Source organism: Capricornis sumatraensis, chromosome 5, assembly GCF_032405125.1.
Source record: "Capricornis sumatraensis isolate serow.1 chromosome 5, serow.2, whole genome shotgun sequence".
Classification (NCBI taxonomy): Eukaryota; Metazoa; Chordata; class Mammalia; order Artiodactyla; family Bovidae; genus Capricornis; species Capricornis sumatraensis.
This window is the reverse complement of record NC_091073.1, coordinates 118,610,374-118,625,567: the sequence shown is the minus strand read 5'-3', so window position 1 is coordinate 118,625,567 and position 15,194 is coordinate 118,610,374. Positions and strand designations below refer to the sequence as shown.

At 50.7% G+C, this 15,194-nt stretch overlaps 1 protein-coding gene across 10 annotated transcripts in view; it reads left to right on the top strand.

Moving 5' to 3' along the window:
- PRKAG2 (protein kinase AMP-activated non-catalytic subunit gamma 2) overlaps positions 1–15,194 on the top strand; it is a 314,724-nt gene that overhangs the window by 273,120 nt on the left and 26,410 nt on the right. For 4 of the 10 annotated variants that reach the window (XM_068972781.1, XM_068972777.1, XM_068972786.1 and 1 more), the window contains 2 exons: positions 611–717; positions 15,081–15,162. In XM_068972781.1, coding sequence (XP_068828882.1) covers positions 611–717; positions 15,081–15,162 — 189 coding nt within the window. The remainder of the gene's footprint in view (positions 1–610; positions 718–15,080; positions 15,163–15,194) is intronic. The other 6 variants (XM_068972782.1, XM_068972779.1, XM_068972776.1 and 3 more) reach the window with 2 other exon arrangements.

The following is a 15,194-nucleotide window of genomic DNA, read 5'->3' as shown; positions in this document are numbered from 1 at the left end:
GCACTGGGCCAGCAGCTAGCCACAGCCACAGCCTTGCAATCCAGCACCTTCTCATTCCTTTTGCCAGTTGTCCATTAACTTCTACAGGAGTTGAAATAACAGAGATGATGTTACACAGACTTGTTCATGCAGTTACTGTTTCCAGGTCTCCTTAAGTAGATCCTTATTTCCATTTCATGTTTATATAAATAATGCCTGTAACATTTTCAAGTTTCCAGTTGTTCCTTGCTAGTATGTAGAAATACAGTACGTGTGTTTTTTTGTTTTGTTTTTTCACTTTGCTGTCTGTGACCTGCTAAACTTTTTGTTTTTGTTTTTTTTAGATCTGTGAGCTTTCTGTAATTCTTTGGTATTTTCTATGTAGAAAATCATATAGTCCACCAAATACAGTTTTGCTTTTTCGTTTTCGGCCCAGAGGCTTCATTTCTTCCTTTGCCTTCTTGCATCAGCAAGGACAGCTAGTGGCAGGTGCTTCTCGCTCTTAGAGGGAAAAACATTTCTTATTTTCCATTAAATGAGTTAGCAATAGGTTTTCCATGCATACTCTTACTCTGATAGAGGAAGTTCTTGTTTACTTACCACTGATACTAGCCTTGTTATTCCTTTTCAGCAGAAGACTCAGAAAGTGGCGTTTACATGCGATTCATGAGGTCTCACAAGTGTTACGACATCGTTCCGACCAGCTCCAAGCTTGTCGTCTTTGACACCACATTACAAGTGAGTGAGCCCCGTGTCCCTGAGTTCGGGCTGTGTTATTTCGGTGGCTGTTCTGTCAGGTAATTTGGGCCCAGTCCTTTCTGCATGTGCTGAGGTTTACCGTCTGAATTCTCAGGCATCACGGCAGTCTTCTAAGGAATGCACTGTTTAACAGATAAGGAAGCTCATTATGTAGAGTTTACTCATATTCTAGAATTTGAGAACTTGGTCCACAGACCCGGGGAGTCATGGGGTGGAATCTGAACTCAGGTCTCCCTGACGTGTGTCCATCCTGTTCCCTCCTCGGCACATCTTGATGCCCTGTGTTAGTTATTTACCAGAATAAAGTTGAAAAAACTTCAGTTACAAAGAAAAAAATTACTCAGGTGGATAATCTCTTAAGAGAAAACTATCGATCTCTTTCAGCAGAAAATTTGAACCCGATTATTATGGTATTAAAATTGTGCTTACTGCAACTCGTTTTACACCAGTATGACTTACAATCGTATGTGAAAAGTGCCAGATAACACATTCAATATACTCCAGTTACATCCAGTGTAATAAGATATGTGTGCATACATATGTATTCCTGTGTGCATGTAAATTTATGCGTAAATCTTTACCAAGAGGGTTACATTCGCTTGGGTTCCCCAGAAGTAGCTGTCAAGGCAGGAATTCACGGGCTGTCGGCACTTTATGAGGGCATCATCCCCCTGGGGAGCCCCCGAGGGGACTGGGGGAGAGCGGGGAGGGGCCGAGGGCCTCCAGGGGCAGCTCTCAGGTGAAGACCACCGCTCCTTCCCTCGGTGGGACTCCAGCGGGCGAGCGCGTTCACCCCGGGTCCTCGGCTCCTCGTCCAGCGGGGTCCTGGGAGCCCTGCCCAGCCCTCTGGCCTGTGGGCCCCCCGGGACACCCTGTGGCTCTTCCCCCAGGACGCCTGGGCTCTAGGGGACCACTCTGTCTGCATTTGTCCTCAGTGCCCAGAATTCTCAGGAATGTGAAAATCGCTTTGTCCTTAATTTTATTTTCCAATTGTTTCTGATTTTTGGGTAAATTGGCCTGATACCCTGTGACTTTGGCAAATTCACCTGGGCCCAGGCACCCTTCAAGGCCCCTTCTCCAGCTCTTGATTCCTCGACTCAAGGAAGACAGAGCAGTATCCAGAGGCAGGACCTTAGGGAAGCAGACAGTAACTTCAGGAAACCTTCTCTACCCCTAAAACTACAGACTGCAGTAGTGAAGTACCTGGAAATTCCGAATTCCCCAAATAAGTAGATCACCCCGTCTTACCCAAAGACATCTGCCAAAGGCCTGACCGGAGGTTTTCAGCAACAGAAAAGCAATTGATCCCAGGTTTCATTCTTACTCAGCTTTTCCCTCGTCGTGAAATGGACTCTTTTCTGAATGTAGCATTTAGCCAGGGCGAGTGATACGAGAAAAATGTGATGCTTTATGGATTTTCAGAGGTCACTAATCCAGTGACTGTCACCCTCCCTGATTAATAGAAGCTGCCTGAGCCTCATCCCATGAAAGTCACGAATCCTGTGGGGTCCATGCTTCCAAGGAGCTAAAACAGGTTGCCATGGAAATGGGGGTGACACGTCGGCACTGGTGACAGCAAAGTTAATTATGTGTCTGAAAGGCTAAGCAGACCGTTGTCTAGACGCAGCCTGTAGGGTGACCGTGGACACGTCCCGAGGGCGAGGGAAGCAGGCTGGGGGGCTGCAGCGTGTCCGTCCCCGGGACCACACGACGGTCATCCCCTTCTCGAGGTGGCAGCCGGGACAGCGCCCGGTGTGCCCGTGGTAGGGCAACACGGAGCCGTCGAGACGGCTGGAAGTTTGTCCAGAATGTGTTTCAGGTAAAAGAAAAGAAACGCCTTCCTCTCAGGTCACTCTGAGGGCATCAAAGACACTGCTGGTCTGGGGAGCCGGGGTCAGCCATCCGCACGTGAACTGAAAACAGGGGTCGCAGAAAACAAGCGACTAGAGAGGCCTGAGGAGGGCAGGGGGGACGGCCCCGCCCCGGTGCCCATGCCCCCGGCCTCCGAGCCCGCGGGCCTCCTGCGGCTTGGGCTGTGACGCCCCCGTGTGTCGTGTCCGCGGACACGCAGCGCCTGTCTCCTGGTGCCCTGGAAGCCAAGTGCACGTCCCAGACTCCTGCTCCTCGGGCTGACTGGTTCTCCCTCGAGGTCAGCGGTCGTCACAGGCCCCTGACGGTGGTGTGACTAAGGTGGGGGCACTGCCCGGCTCCCCGCTACTCCCTGGAGGGCAGGAGCCTGCCTTAGATGGTTCCACGCCTGGAGATGCTGACAGCCCAGCACTCGGGCTAGACAGGCCCGACGCACCCTCTCGGGGTGGGCTGTGGGCTTGCACGATCCCTCGGCCTTCAGCTGAGTTATTCTTCCCCTACCAGGCCCTGTAGGAAGCCAGGAGCCATTTCTCAAAAGGAAAATAATGACCTGCAGAAGAAAGTGTGGGGTTTTTTTCGAAATCTTTTTCCCACCCCAAACCAGTGACTCGCCTGTTGGTGCCCGGTGGGCCATTCATCCAGCGGCCCCAGCTCTGCCTCTAGGGGTCGCAGGCCCGGGTGGACAAGGGGCCCACCCTGCTGCAGAGCCGTGCCCTGCTCTGGGCCCTCTGAAGACCGCTGTCGCTGGTCACTCAGTGCACGGGTCAGAGCAGCACTCAGACGGGGGCGTATTCTTCCGAAGGCCCAAGAGGTGGCGGGGAGCAGGAGGCAGGCAGTCTCACGGGGTGGGGGTGGGGGGTCTCTGATGCTCCAGGCTGCTGCCCACCCCCCGACCCTGATCCCTTTGGCTTGCGGACATCACTCTGAGACGTCTGTAAAGCGTTGCTCCTCCTTGCCCGTCAGAGCAGGCAGCCCGATGTCATCGATGTCACCGTGCGTGACATGAGGCCTGGGGGGCCGGTCAGCATCTCTGTGGACAGTGGAGTCAGAGAGCATGGGAGTGGGCTGTGTCCGCCGAGGCAGCCCGTACCTCAGGGGCCGAGTACCTCAGTCCAGAGAGAGCGCGCTTGCAGGTGGAGCTGCAGGGTCCGAGATGCTCGGTTGGAGTTGCAGGAATCCAGCCGCATGGGCAGGTTCCGCCCGGAGTGTGACGGTCAGCACCTCCATCTCTGTGCTTCCCCAGGGACACCCTGCTGCCCCTGGCTTGCCAGCCTGTGGTTTCGAGGGGCATCCTGCCCGACCATAGCATTCCATGCCCTGTGTGTCTGAGAGCCAGAGTAGGGACCCCAGTGCTCCATTCGGGAACTCGGGTAGCCGGTACGGCCTGCAGACCCCTGAGCTCCGGGGCTTGGCCTTGGCCGAGACTCCGTCTGTCCCCTGGCAGACCATTTGCCCCACTTGACTGCAGCCGCAGTGGTGTTGGGAGCGCTCGGAAGTGGCGTCTGTTCAAGGCCAGTGCCTGGTGAGCCTGGAAGCTCTGTGCTCAGCCGTCCTGGAGAAGCAGCAGTCCCGGGTGCGGCACCGTCCTCAGGGGGCCCTGACCAAGTTTGGGACTCGGGTCTGGAAATGGTGGGAGGATGGGACTGCACGTTGATGACTAAGGCGGGGTTTCAGACCCTGGGCCGAGAGTTTTTCTGGCTGTGTGGATCAAGGAACATTTCAGAGGCCGGGCATCCGCCTCATTCCCAGGGATGCTGTAACCGGTCAGCCATTGCCAAGGGCCCGTGGATCAGACAGAACGCTCACCCAAGCCAGGCGCCTGCTGCCTCATCCTTGGCAGCTCAGTGTAGCCCTGCCCTCCCCCGGAGGACCCTCCCCCCACACGCATCAGCGAGGTCCACACGGGTGCGCCCCCTGTGGAGCGCCACCAGCACGCAGCTGCTCAGGGTGGAGCGTCCCCGCGCGCAGACCCGGGGAGGGTCTGGTGGGGAAGGGGGCTGGGGGCTGGGCGCACAGGCACACGTGCCGAAATCTCCATAAGCCCGTGGGTTCACTCTTCCTCCTCAGAGCACCAGAGTTCTGGCATCTCGGCATTCCGCAATGGCCTACATTCAAGGCCGTCAACTCGGAAAGCTTTTGAGCCTTCCCAGCAGCTGCCCTAGATGTCACATCCATGCTGTCGGTAACTCCACCAAATCCCATGTTATCTAGAAGCAGTTCCCACGCTCAGTTTCCAGGTTTCTGCAGATACGAAGTGGCGAAGCCCTGTCCCTGTCCCCATGTGTGAGGCCCTCGCTGGGGCAGGCTGGAGCCTGACTCAGGTCTCGGGGCGGCAGGGGGTGGCTGTGGTTGTCTGGGGAATGAGTGACCCCATGTGTGCAGGGCCTCGACCCAGGAAAACTTGTCCCTGGGCCTCCAAGCCAAGACAGGCGGTTCTGACACCAGCCCTGTCGCTGTGCTGGGTTCTGGGGTTGAGCCAAGTCAGCGCCTCGGGTTTCACGTCCAAGACGCGGGGAGGCAGTGACCCCTGGGATGGTGACGCTCCGTCCCGTGTGAGGGCCCCATCCCCAGCCTGGCAGGGCTCTGCCCACACCAGAATCCACGTTCCTTTTGCCGCAATGACTGCATCTCTGGCCCCGGCTCTCCTCTGGCAACTGCAGGCTGGGGCAGGGACACCTGTCACGGGGAACCCTGGTTCCTTCTCAGTGCTCCCTGCCCAGGGCCATGGGGTCTGGGCCCCACTGACCCAGAGCTCAGCACTGTGTTCAGGCCCCAAGACATGAGCCCAGTCCCAAACTCTCAGTCCCAAAAACCCTCCTGGGTGCATTTCTGATCCATTGGGTCCGGTCAGGACACAGAAACCACAGCAGTCATTGAATAGAAAGCTAACATATATTGGTATAATTGGATGTAAGTTACCTGGGTAACTGACAGGGTAAATGCTGACCTCTAAACTGTCCTTCTTGATGAGGGTGAGAGAGGAGAGTGAAAAGCCTGGCTTAAAACTCAACACTTAAAAAACAAAGATCATGGCATCAAGTTCCATCATTTCATGGCAAATAGATGAGGAAAAAGTGGAAACAGTAACAGACTTTATTTTCAGGGGCTCTGAAATCACTGCAGACAGTGACGTAGCCACAAAATTAAAAGACGCCTGCTCTTTGGAAGAAAAGCTATGACAAACCTAGACAGCGTATTAAAAAGCAGAGACATCACTTTGCCAGCAAAGGTCCATCTAGTCAAAGCTATGGTTTTTCCAGTATTCATGTACAGATGTGAGAGTTGGACCATAAAGAAGGCTGAGCACCAAAGAATTGATGCTTTCGAACTGTGGTGCAGGAGAAGACTCTTGAGAGTCCCTTGGGGAACAAAGAGATCAAACCAGTCCATCCTAAAGGAAATCAACCCTGAGTATTCATTGGAAGAACTGATGCTGAAGCTCCAGTACTCTGGCCACCTGATGTGAAGAGGTGACTCGTTGGAAAAGACCCTGATGCTGGGAAAGATTGAGGGCAGGAAGAGAAGGGGGCGACAGAGGATGAGATGGTTGGACGGCATCTCCGACTCAGTGGACATGGGTTTGAACAAATTCCGGGAGATGGTGAAGGACAGGGAAGCCTGGTATCCTGCAGTCCCTGGGGTCGCAGAGTCGGACACAACTTAAGGATTGAACAACAGCAACACCAGGAAAGCCCCACTTGCCTACTTTAGAGACAAGAAAGATAAGGGTTCAGCCTGTTCCCAAAATTCATGCTTCAGGGGCTAATAAAGAGAAAGAGAGATGTTTCAGCTCATTTTGTGCTTTTTCATCGTCAAGGACAAAGATCTTAAAGATGGAAGAAGTGCAATCAATGGTGATTAGAAGAAGCTAAGTCCAGGGTAGGTGTGGAGACTGTAGGAGGTTGCCTGTTTGCTTCCTGGCCCCAACTTGTGCAGTGGTGTTGGAGGAATTGTGGAGACCAGGTGAGCAGGTCTGAGGCCTGAGGCCCGAGGCCAGAGGTAAGAGGAAAAACAAGATTCCTGGAAAAACAGCGGGGCACGCAGTGTCCATCCCAGGTAAGGTGTTTGAATGAAGCATTAACAAAAGTAGTAGTCTCTAGAAACCTGTCATGGCCTGACCCCAGAAAGTGAGGGCGAGAAACCTGATTTCCTCTTTGGATCATTCGTAGCTGTGGTAATACCGTGAAGGAAAGGCCAGTCTGGGGGCTGACAGAGCCTGGCTCAGCGTCCTGATGGATAAGATACAGAAGCGTATTTAGGCAGCTCAGCAAATTAATGGCTCATCATGGACAGAGGATGAGAGGGTTGGATGTCATCACTGACTCAATGGACATGAGTTTGAGCAAGCTCCGGGAGTTGGTGATGGACAGGGAGGCCTGGCGTGCTGCAGTCCATGGGGTCGCAAAGAGTCGGCCACGACTGAGCGACTCAGCTGAACTGATGGACCTTAAAAGAACGTCAGTGAAATCTCGGTCTCCCTTGAGCGAGGCTCCTGGTGGTTTTGGATTCCTCTCAGGGACCAGGCCACCTGTTCACTCCAGCCAGCCGTGCCTCCTGCAGGCTCGGTGGGCAGCACCCTGCCTCAGGAACTACCGGGGGACGAGCAGCTGGGTAAGCGCCCCTGCCTCTCCCCCTCCAGGAGGACAGTCCTCAGAAGACCCCGGGGGAATCAAGCCCCGTCAGGCCGGCTCGACCACCCACCCCCCTCTTCCCTGCAGGCCTGTGTCACTCCTACTCCTGGGGTCATCTTCTCAGATAAGCCACGGGCGGGCCAGGCTCTGCTTTCTGGGGTAATCTAGCTAAGAAATTGCTGGATGCCTTAAGGTTCTTTCCCTCTAAGCCCATCAGCATTTGGAGCAGTGCCTTGAATATTGATTTTATTGGCGGCATCATCTACTTAACAGATGATTTGAAGCCGAGAGAGAGAAAATAATAACCAAGATCCAGAAGGATTCCTCAATGAGCTGAATGATCCCTGGGTCTAATTAGTAAGTCCCTGCTGTCCAGAACAATGAGAATTAGAGCGTATCGGTATCCCAGAAAAGACTTAAGACTCACGTCGTTCAGAGGTGGTGCAAAAAGGCTTGCATACGAACAGCGGTCTCTGTTCCTCCTCGCCCCCTCATCGTATTCCCAGAAACAGCAGTTCAGCTGTTGGGCCTGGCAGTCACTGCCACCTTAGCTCGAGTCATTCATTTTAAGGCACTTTTCTTCTGCCTAACTTGGCACCTAGGTGCTTTGTTTCTCATGTGGCTTCCTTCCTCCCCTCCTGCCGGCCCCCCCGCCCCCATTAACCATGTCTCAGGGGGTGTTTTCACGCATCTGACTGTCTCATGTTGTACTGCGGTGACATTTCCCATTTGTTCAGTTCAGTGTTATTCCTGGAGCTCGGAATCCTTCCATTTTTAATTTTCTTTGATCATCTAAGGCTTATCCCACCATCTGACCTCTCAGTAGGATGTCCTGTGCAGTCAGGCGGGGCCCGCAGGCTTGCAGCCTCTCGCAGACCCACCCCTGCTGCTTCTGCGTCTCCTCCTCGGTCGTCACCATCACCCGAGACCCTTACTGCTTCACGCCGCCAGTGCCTCCACCCTCTCCCGGTAACCTGAGCCAGGCTCTTCTGCGCTCCTGATCTATCCCCTCTGTTTGGTGGAGCACTCTTCCCCAGAGCTTCCTGCCTCGGTCCACTAGGGCTCCGTGACAAAAGCCCGCAGACCGGCGGGCTTCGCTTCTCCCAGCTCCAAGTCCTCCTGGCTGGCGAGGCCTGTCTTCCTGGCTGGCGGACAGTTGCCTGGGGAGCAAGACCAGTCTAAGTCTTCCTCATGAGGACAGTGGTCCCACCCTGGTGACCTCCTCTAACCCTGTTCAGCTCCATCATACTGGGGATTGCTGTTGTTCAGCAACCCCATCTGACTCTTTGAGACCCCACGGACTGTAGCCCTCCAGGCTCCTCTGTCCATAGGATTCTCCAGGCAAGAACACTGGAGTGGGTTGTCATTCCCTTCTCCAGGGCATCTTCCCAACCCAGGGATTGAATCTGTGTCTCTTGTATTGGCAGGTGGATTCTTTACCAGGTGGCTCAGACAGTAACGTTTCTGCCTACAGTGCGGGAGACCCGGGTTTGATCCGTGGGTCGGGAAGATCTACTGGAGAAGGAAATGGCAACCCACTCCAGTATTCTTGCCTGGAAAATCCTGTGGACAGAGGAGCCTGGTGGGCTATAGTCCATGGGGTCACAAAGAGTCGGACACAACTGAGAGACTTCACTTTCACTTTCTTTACCACTGAGCCACCAGGGAATCCAGGTCATGTTGGGGTTCAGTTCAGTCACTCAGTTGTGTCTGATTCTTTGTGACCCCATGAACTGCAGCACGCCAGGCCTCCCTGTCCATCACCAACTCCCGGAGTTTACTCAAACTCATGTCCATTGAGTCAGTGATGCCATCCAACCATCTCATCCTCTGTCGTCCCCTTCTCCTGGCCTCAACCTTTCCCAGCATCAGGATCTTTTCAAATGAGTCATATTGGGGTTGGGAGGATTCAAACCTTGGTACACTTCCCAAGAAAAGATACATGAGAAAGCAGTTACTTGAAAAGTTAAACGTTGGTTGCAGTCAATCTGTAGACTGTACAGAATTCCATAATGTGTATTTCGAATGTTGAAGCCTTTGTTCCACTACTTCTAGCTGCCAGTGTTGCTGAAGAGAAAGCTGTAGTGTTTTTTCCTTCTTTAATCTCCGTCTTTGATGTGTGATTTCTTTTCCCCCTCTGACGCTTTAGAGGTTTGCTCCGTATCTCCAGGGCGCCACAGTTCTGTTCCTCGTGCCTGGTTGTAGGGTTTTCCTCTTGCGAGCTGGCACCCAGTGGCCCTTGGGGCCTGACCTGTCACTCGGTCTGAGTTCCTCGTGCTGTTTCTCCCGAGGTCATCTTCCTGCTCTTTTCTTTCTTCTGGAACTTCAGCCAGGAGCTCGTGGCCCCTGAACTGCTCTTTAGCATTCTTCTTGCATCCCCTTTTTGTTCTGTTTTCTTCACCGCCTAAAGCTTGTGCAGCGTCGGTGTTCAGGGCTGTGCCGAGTGGCACACAGTTACACAGAGAGCACCCACGGCTGGAGGAGCACGCTGTTCACGCGGGGCTTCCACCTGGTGGTTCTCACTCAGGAGTCAGGCCAGCTGTCTTTTCCATTGGAAGCGCCCAAGTGTTCATCTTTGTGCATTTTATTTCTGATGCAGTTTCTCCGGAAAAAGTCCTCTGATGGTTGATTCGGTTTTGATCTGATTTGAAACAATCTCCCTGCTTGTTTTCAGAGCTGCCCCCGCCTCCCCCGGGCATTCGGAGCCTCCAGTCGTGGGCTTCCCTCCATACCTGACTCTCCCTCCCGACGCCTGACTCTGTCCCCCATGCCTGTTAAAATACAAAATTTTTAAATGGTATCCGTTTAAGTAAATTGCTCATCAGGTGAAAAGAAAGAAATTTTTCAAAGGTACTCAGGGACCCTGTCATTTTTCCCTGAAGACTGGAACTCGATTGTGCCCGTCTGCTTTTATCCTGTCTCTGGTAATTGGTGACACCCTGTGCCTTCTGTAGTTGTGAAGTTTTCTAAGTACAGTTTCAAAGGACTCCGCACACGTGATGCTAAGGAAGCAGGTTTAGAAGGTCTCCTGATGGTGCAGAAGCTGCAGCCGAGCCAGAGGAGGGACAGGCAGGGCTGCTGACCGGCGACACCGACACACACCCCCCTCGGGCTGAGAGCACGTCCTGTCCACTCCAGGGGGTTCTGTCCCGTCTCTGGAGGGGCGACTTGTGGCCCCCTCCCTCCATGATGTGTCGACACGTCAACAGTCTGTGTGGCTGAAGTTAAGACAATAAATCTTTCTCTGCTTCTGGTCTGGTTTGTAGAGAATGGAAAATTAAAAGCTTTTTTCCCTTTTAACTCTTACTGCTGAACATCTTCAGAGCAAGTCTGGTTCGTGCAGTCACTTGCGGGAACTCCCTGGTGGCCTAGTGGTCAGGACTCCAGGCTTTCACTGCCGAAGGTCCAGGTTCAGTCTCTGGTAGGGGAACTGAGATTCTGCAAGCCACGTGGCATGGCCAAAACAAAAAAAAGTCCACGCAGTTGTGAGGAAAACGTTGTCTGTTAGCCTCTTGTGTGGCTGAGAATGTCGGGGCTCAGAGAGGGCAGAGGGCCTGAGCCAAGGAAAAGCCAAGGTCAGCCTGGTTGGTCCTACAGCTTCGCCCCTCTGAAGGCCGTGGGAGACGTCTCTGCTTCACTCTCAGCATTTTCCTCAGCGTCTGGCTTCCCGGGTGGCTCAGCTGGTAAAGAGTCCACCTAGAATGCAGGAGACCCGGGTTAGATCCCTGGGTCGGGAAGATCTGCTGGAGAAGGGATACGCTACCCACTCCAGTATTCTTGTGTTTCCCCTCTTCCCTGGTGGCTCAGCTGGTAATGCCTGCAATGTGGGAGACCTGGGTTCGATCCCTGGGTTGGGAAGATCCCCTGGAGAAGGGAAAGGCTACCCACTCCAGTATCCTGGCCTGGAGAATCCCATGGACAGAGAAGCCTGGCAGGCTACAGTCCATTGGGTCACAGAGTCGGACAGGACTGAACAACTGACACCTAATAGCTTGCAAGTAGCAGGTCAGGCAGAGAAGTTATTGTGGAAAAGCAAGATGTTTTCCTGTTTCTGGAGGGACAGTCACCGTCTTCAGAGTCTTCAGAGTCAGACCCTGCTTCTGCTGGCGTGCCCATCTGTGCACATGTTGCTTCTTTGAAAGTGAACATCCTTTTCCCCTCTGGTCGATTCAATTTTCTCTTTGCCTTTGATTTCTAGCATCTTACCTGTGATGTGCTGGGTGCGGTTTTCTTTGTGTTTCCTGCCCTCGTTTTATTTGACTCTTTATGATAGATTACAGTTTTCTATTGAGATTCACTGATTTGAAGATGATTGGAAAAATGCGTTTGGAAAAACTTCCAGAAAGATTATGGAGCTCAGTCCATACCTTTTCTCTCAATAGCTGTAGCCCCTTGAATCCGGCCTGTGTGGTGCCTGCCAGCGCTTTCCCATCAGGGTTTGCATACGGTCTGTCCAACTCGTGTAGTTGTCTTCAGCTATTTCACCATGGCCAAAGCAGAACTTTCACGGCTGTGGTCGCTCAGGCTTACATGAATGACCCTCGTGAATCATTTTTACACTGGTTTTTCTGTGCTAAATCTCTTTTATTTTGGAGAAAACAATGAGCAGTTTGTGGTTTTAAAAGTGCCCCCACTCCTGCCTACTCCAGCCAGTTAGAAAAACAAGCTAAGCAGATATTTAATGTGTTTTAGAATCTATTTGTCCATGACTTTCCCCGTATCCTTTGATGATATTTTCTAGGCCCACCATCAAGGATTCCCAGATTCCCATGGTCCAGATAGAAACAGACCATTCACCCTCGCTCACCACCCCTGGATGCCGTTTAGTTCCACACACTGTGAATGTTTTGTGATCCTTGATACAAGCTGTGGTTCGAAAACCATCTTAGCAGTTTGTGGATGCCGTTCAGTTCCCGCCTGACCCTCATGCCCTTGGACTGGCTCTTCTCATCGCCTCTCCCCAGTCCCCTGCCCATTTGTCCAGCAGGTTGATGGAGTCCCCGCTATTCTGAGGACAGTGCCAGGCTCGGCCAGGACAAGTGTGGGAAACGGCCAATGGGAGTCCCCCTCAGCTCCAGCCGTCCTTCGGCTCCTGTTCTGATGAGCCAGGCACCTCCATCAGTCACTCTTGTTCCGTAAATAAAGGCAGAAACCAGTGCCGACCCATTACTCTTCCTCTGACATGAAGCTTTCAGTTCCTGTAATCCCCCCATTTGTTTTCGCTGTTATGTTAACAAGGGGCTTGGGAATACAGCGGGTGAAAAAAGAGCCTTTTTCTTTCTTGGTTATAAACATAACTATAACACAGAGTTAAAAAAATTTTTAAGAGATACACTTCACTGCTTCAACTCCTTAGTATAGAAGTTTACATTTTTTTGCTTCTCTTTGATCTTTTCTGTTTAAATACATGTTCTATGTAATTATAATGCATAATGTTATAGTCTGCATTTTCACTGCCATAAATCCTCCCCGCCCCCCCCCCCACTTCAACACAGTCTTCACAGTTACACTGTTTGGTACTTTTTTTCTCACTGGTATGCCAGTATTTAACAAGTTTGCGGGAGGCAGATCTTTTTTCAGTTTTCTGTAGTAGAAATAATGCCACACTGAACATCATCGATTCAAAAATCCTACTCCTGAAATTTTTGTGTAACTAATTCGACAGAGAAAAAACTGGTACACAAACAGTATTTTTGTGATTCTTGATACAAGCTGTGGGTCAGAAACTATTCTAACAATTCATGATGCCACCGGTGGTTTTACAGCCACGCCTGTGTTAGGTGTTGCCACTTAAAAATATTGGCTTATTTAGCAGCTATAAATGATAGTTTTAATTTGCTTGAACTTTCATTTCTTTGATAATCAGTAAAATTGAGCCATTTTCCAGATGCCCTTTGCTCTCTATATTTAGAGGTCCTTGTCATCACTGAGCTTAGTAAGCCATCACCTCCACCGCCGGTATCTGGGAGGGTATCTGGGAGGGTGTTTGTCCTGGGGGCTCAGAGAGATTCTGCACGTGAACTGCTCTGCACAAAACCCAACCCACGACAGGCATATGGTGGTGGGTGTCTATCTCAGAAATGGATAAAAGTACGGGTATATTATGTCCTTCATTCCTTCTCTTTCTCACCCTCAGGGGAATGAAGGAGTTATGCTTGATGCTTTGTTATTAAACATATGAAAAACAGATTTTCATTTCAAGTACTTTGATACAACTTCAGTGTTTTCAAATGAACTGATAACCACCTATAAAAGGGATTAAACTCTGAAGTTTAATTCTTTTATGTGGTGTTAATTATATGAAGTCTGTATGCAGCCAAGACACTTTAGATACAAGAAAAAAAATTTTGAGGTTAATTGCATTGTTTGTTTCAAAAAATAATCTCCAATCCCTGTATACCTTGCAATATAATACAGAAGCATATTGCTTATATTAATACATTCAGTTATTTTTAACTTATCAAATTACAAAACTCAATGTTGAAGATAACTGGTAAAATGAGGTTGAATATTTTAATAGGTTGATGCAAACATAAATAGCATTTTCAGTCTATGAATTTTAAATCATTATAAGTAGGCTCAAACACATCTTTATTAATCAAATAGGAACCATTACAATGGACACATTTTTGCCAGTGAGAAGTTTGTTTGTGTAGCATAACAACCCATGCTTTGGGATTTGACAAACTCCAGGAAAGCATTTTCTGCCTCCTGCTGATTGAAGAATTGTTTTCCCTGCAAAAAGTTGTCGAGATGCTTGAAGAAGTAGTAATCAGTTGGCGAGAGGTCGGTGAATATGTGGTTTGAGACAAAACTTCGTAGCCCAATTCCTTCAACTTTTGAGGTGTTGGCTGTGTGACATCAGTTGGACTTTGTCGTGGAGAAGAATTGGGCCCTTTCTGTTGACCAGTGCCGGCTGCAGGCCTTGCCGCTTTCAGTGCCTCTCATCAATCTGCTGAGCGTGCTTCTCAGAGGTAATGGTTTCTCCAGGATTCAGAAAGCTTAGTGGACCAGATGGGCAGCAGACCACCAGGCAGTGACTGTGACCCTTTTGGTGCAAGTTGGGCTTTGGGACGTGCTTTGGAGCTGCCGCTCGGTTTAGTCACTGAGCTGGTCCCCGCCGGTTGTCGTATGCAATCCACTGTTCGTCGCACATCACAGTCCAGTCGAGAAATGGTTCATTGTTGCTGCGTAGAACAGGAGAAGATGACGCTTCAGAACAACGATTTTTCTGATTTTGGGTTAGCACGTGAGGCACCCACTTAGGGAGCCTTTCACCTTTCCAGTTTGTGTCAAATGCTGCATGACCACAGGATGGCCAGCACTGAGTTCTTTGGTAGCTTCTCGCGTAGTTGTAAGAGGATCAGCTTTGAGGATTGCTCTAACTGGTCCTTGTCACCTTCCGACGGGCGGCCACTGTGCTCCTCATCCTCAAGGCTCTCGCCTCCTTTGCAAAACTTCTTGAACCACCATTACGCTGTGCGTTCATCAGCAGTTCCTGGGCAGATGTTGTGTTTGTCTTGTGAGTTGTCTCCGCTACTTTACAACCTGTTTTGAACTCAAGAGATTGCTAGAACTGGCTTTTTGTCTAATATCATTTCCATAGTCTAAAATAAACAAAAATACACAGCAAGTGATAAGTCATTAGCAAAAAAACATAAAGCGAGAAAGGCGCATTAAAATGATGTATAACATAACCACATTTAAGAATGGATTCCAATATCAAATGGCAAATTTCAACAATGCAAAACCACAGTTACTTTTGCACCAACCTAATAGCTGAAGGTGCTTTTCTCCCTGCATATGTATGACTAAAAATATGTGTTGTTTCTCTTGTCTTAGGTTAAAAAGGCCTTCTTTGCCTTAGTCGCCAATGGTGTTCGAGCAGCACCTCTGTGGGAGAGTAAAAAACAAAGTTTTGTAGGTAAGCAGTGCGGGCCTGGGGAGAAATCCGAA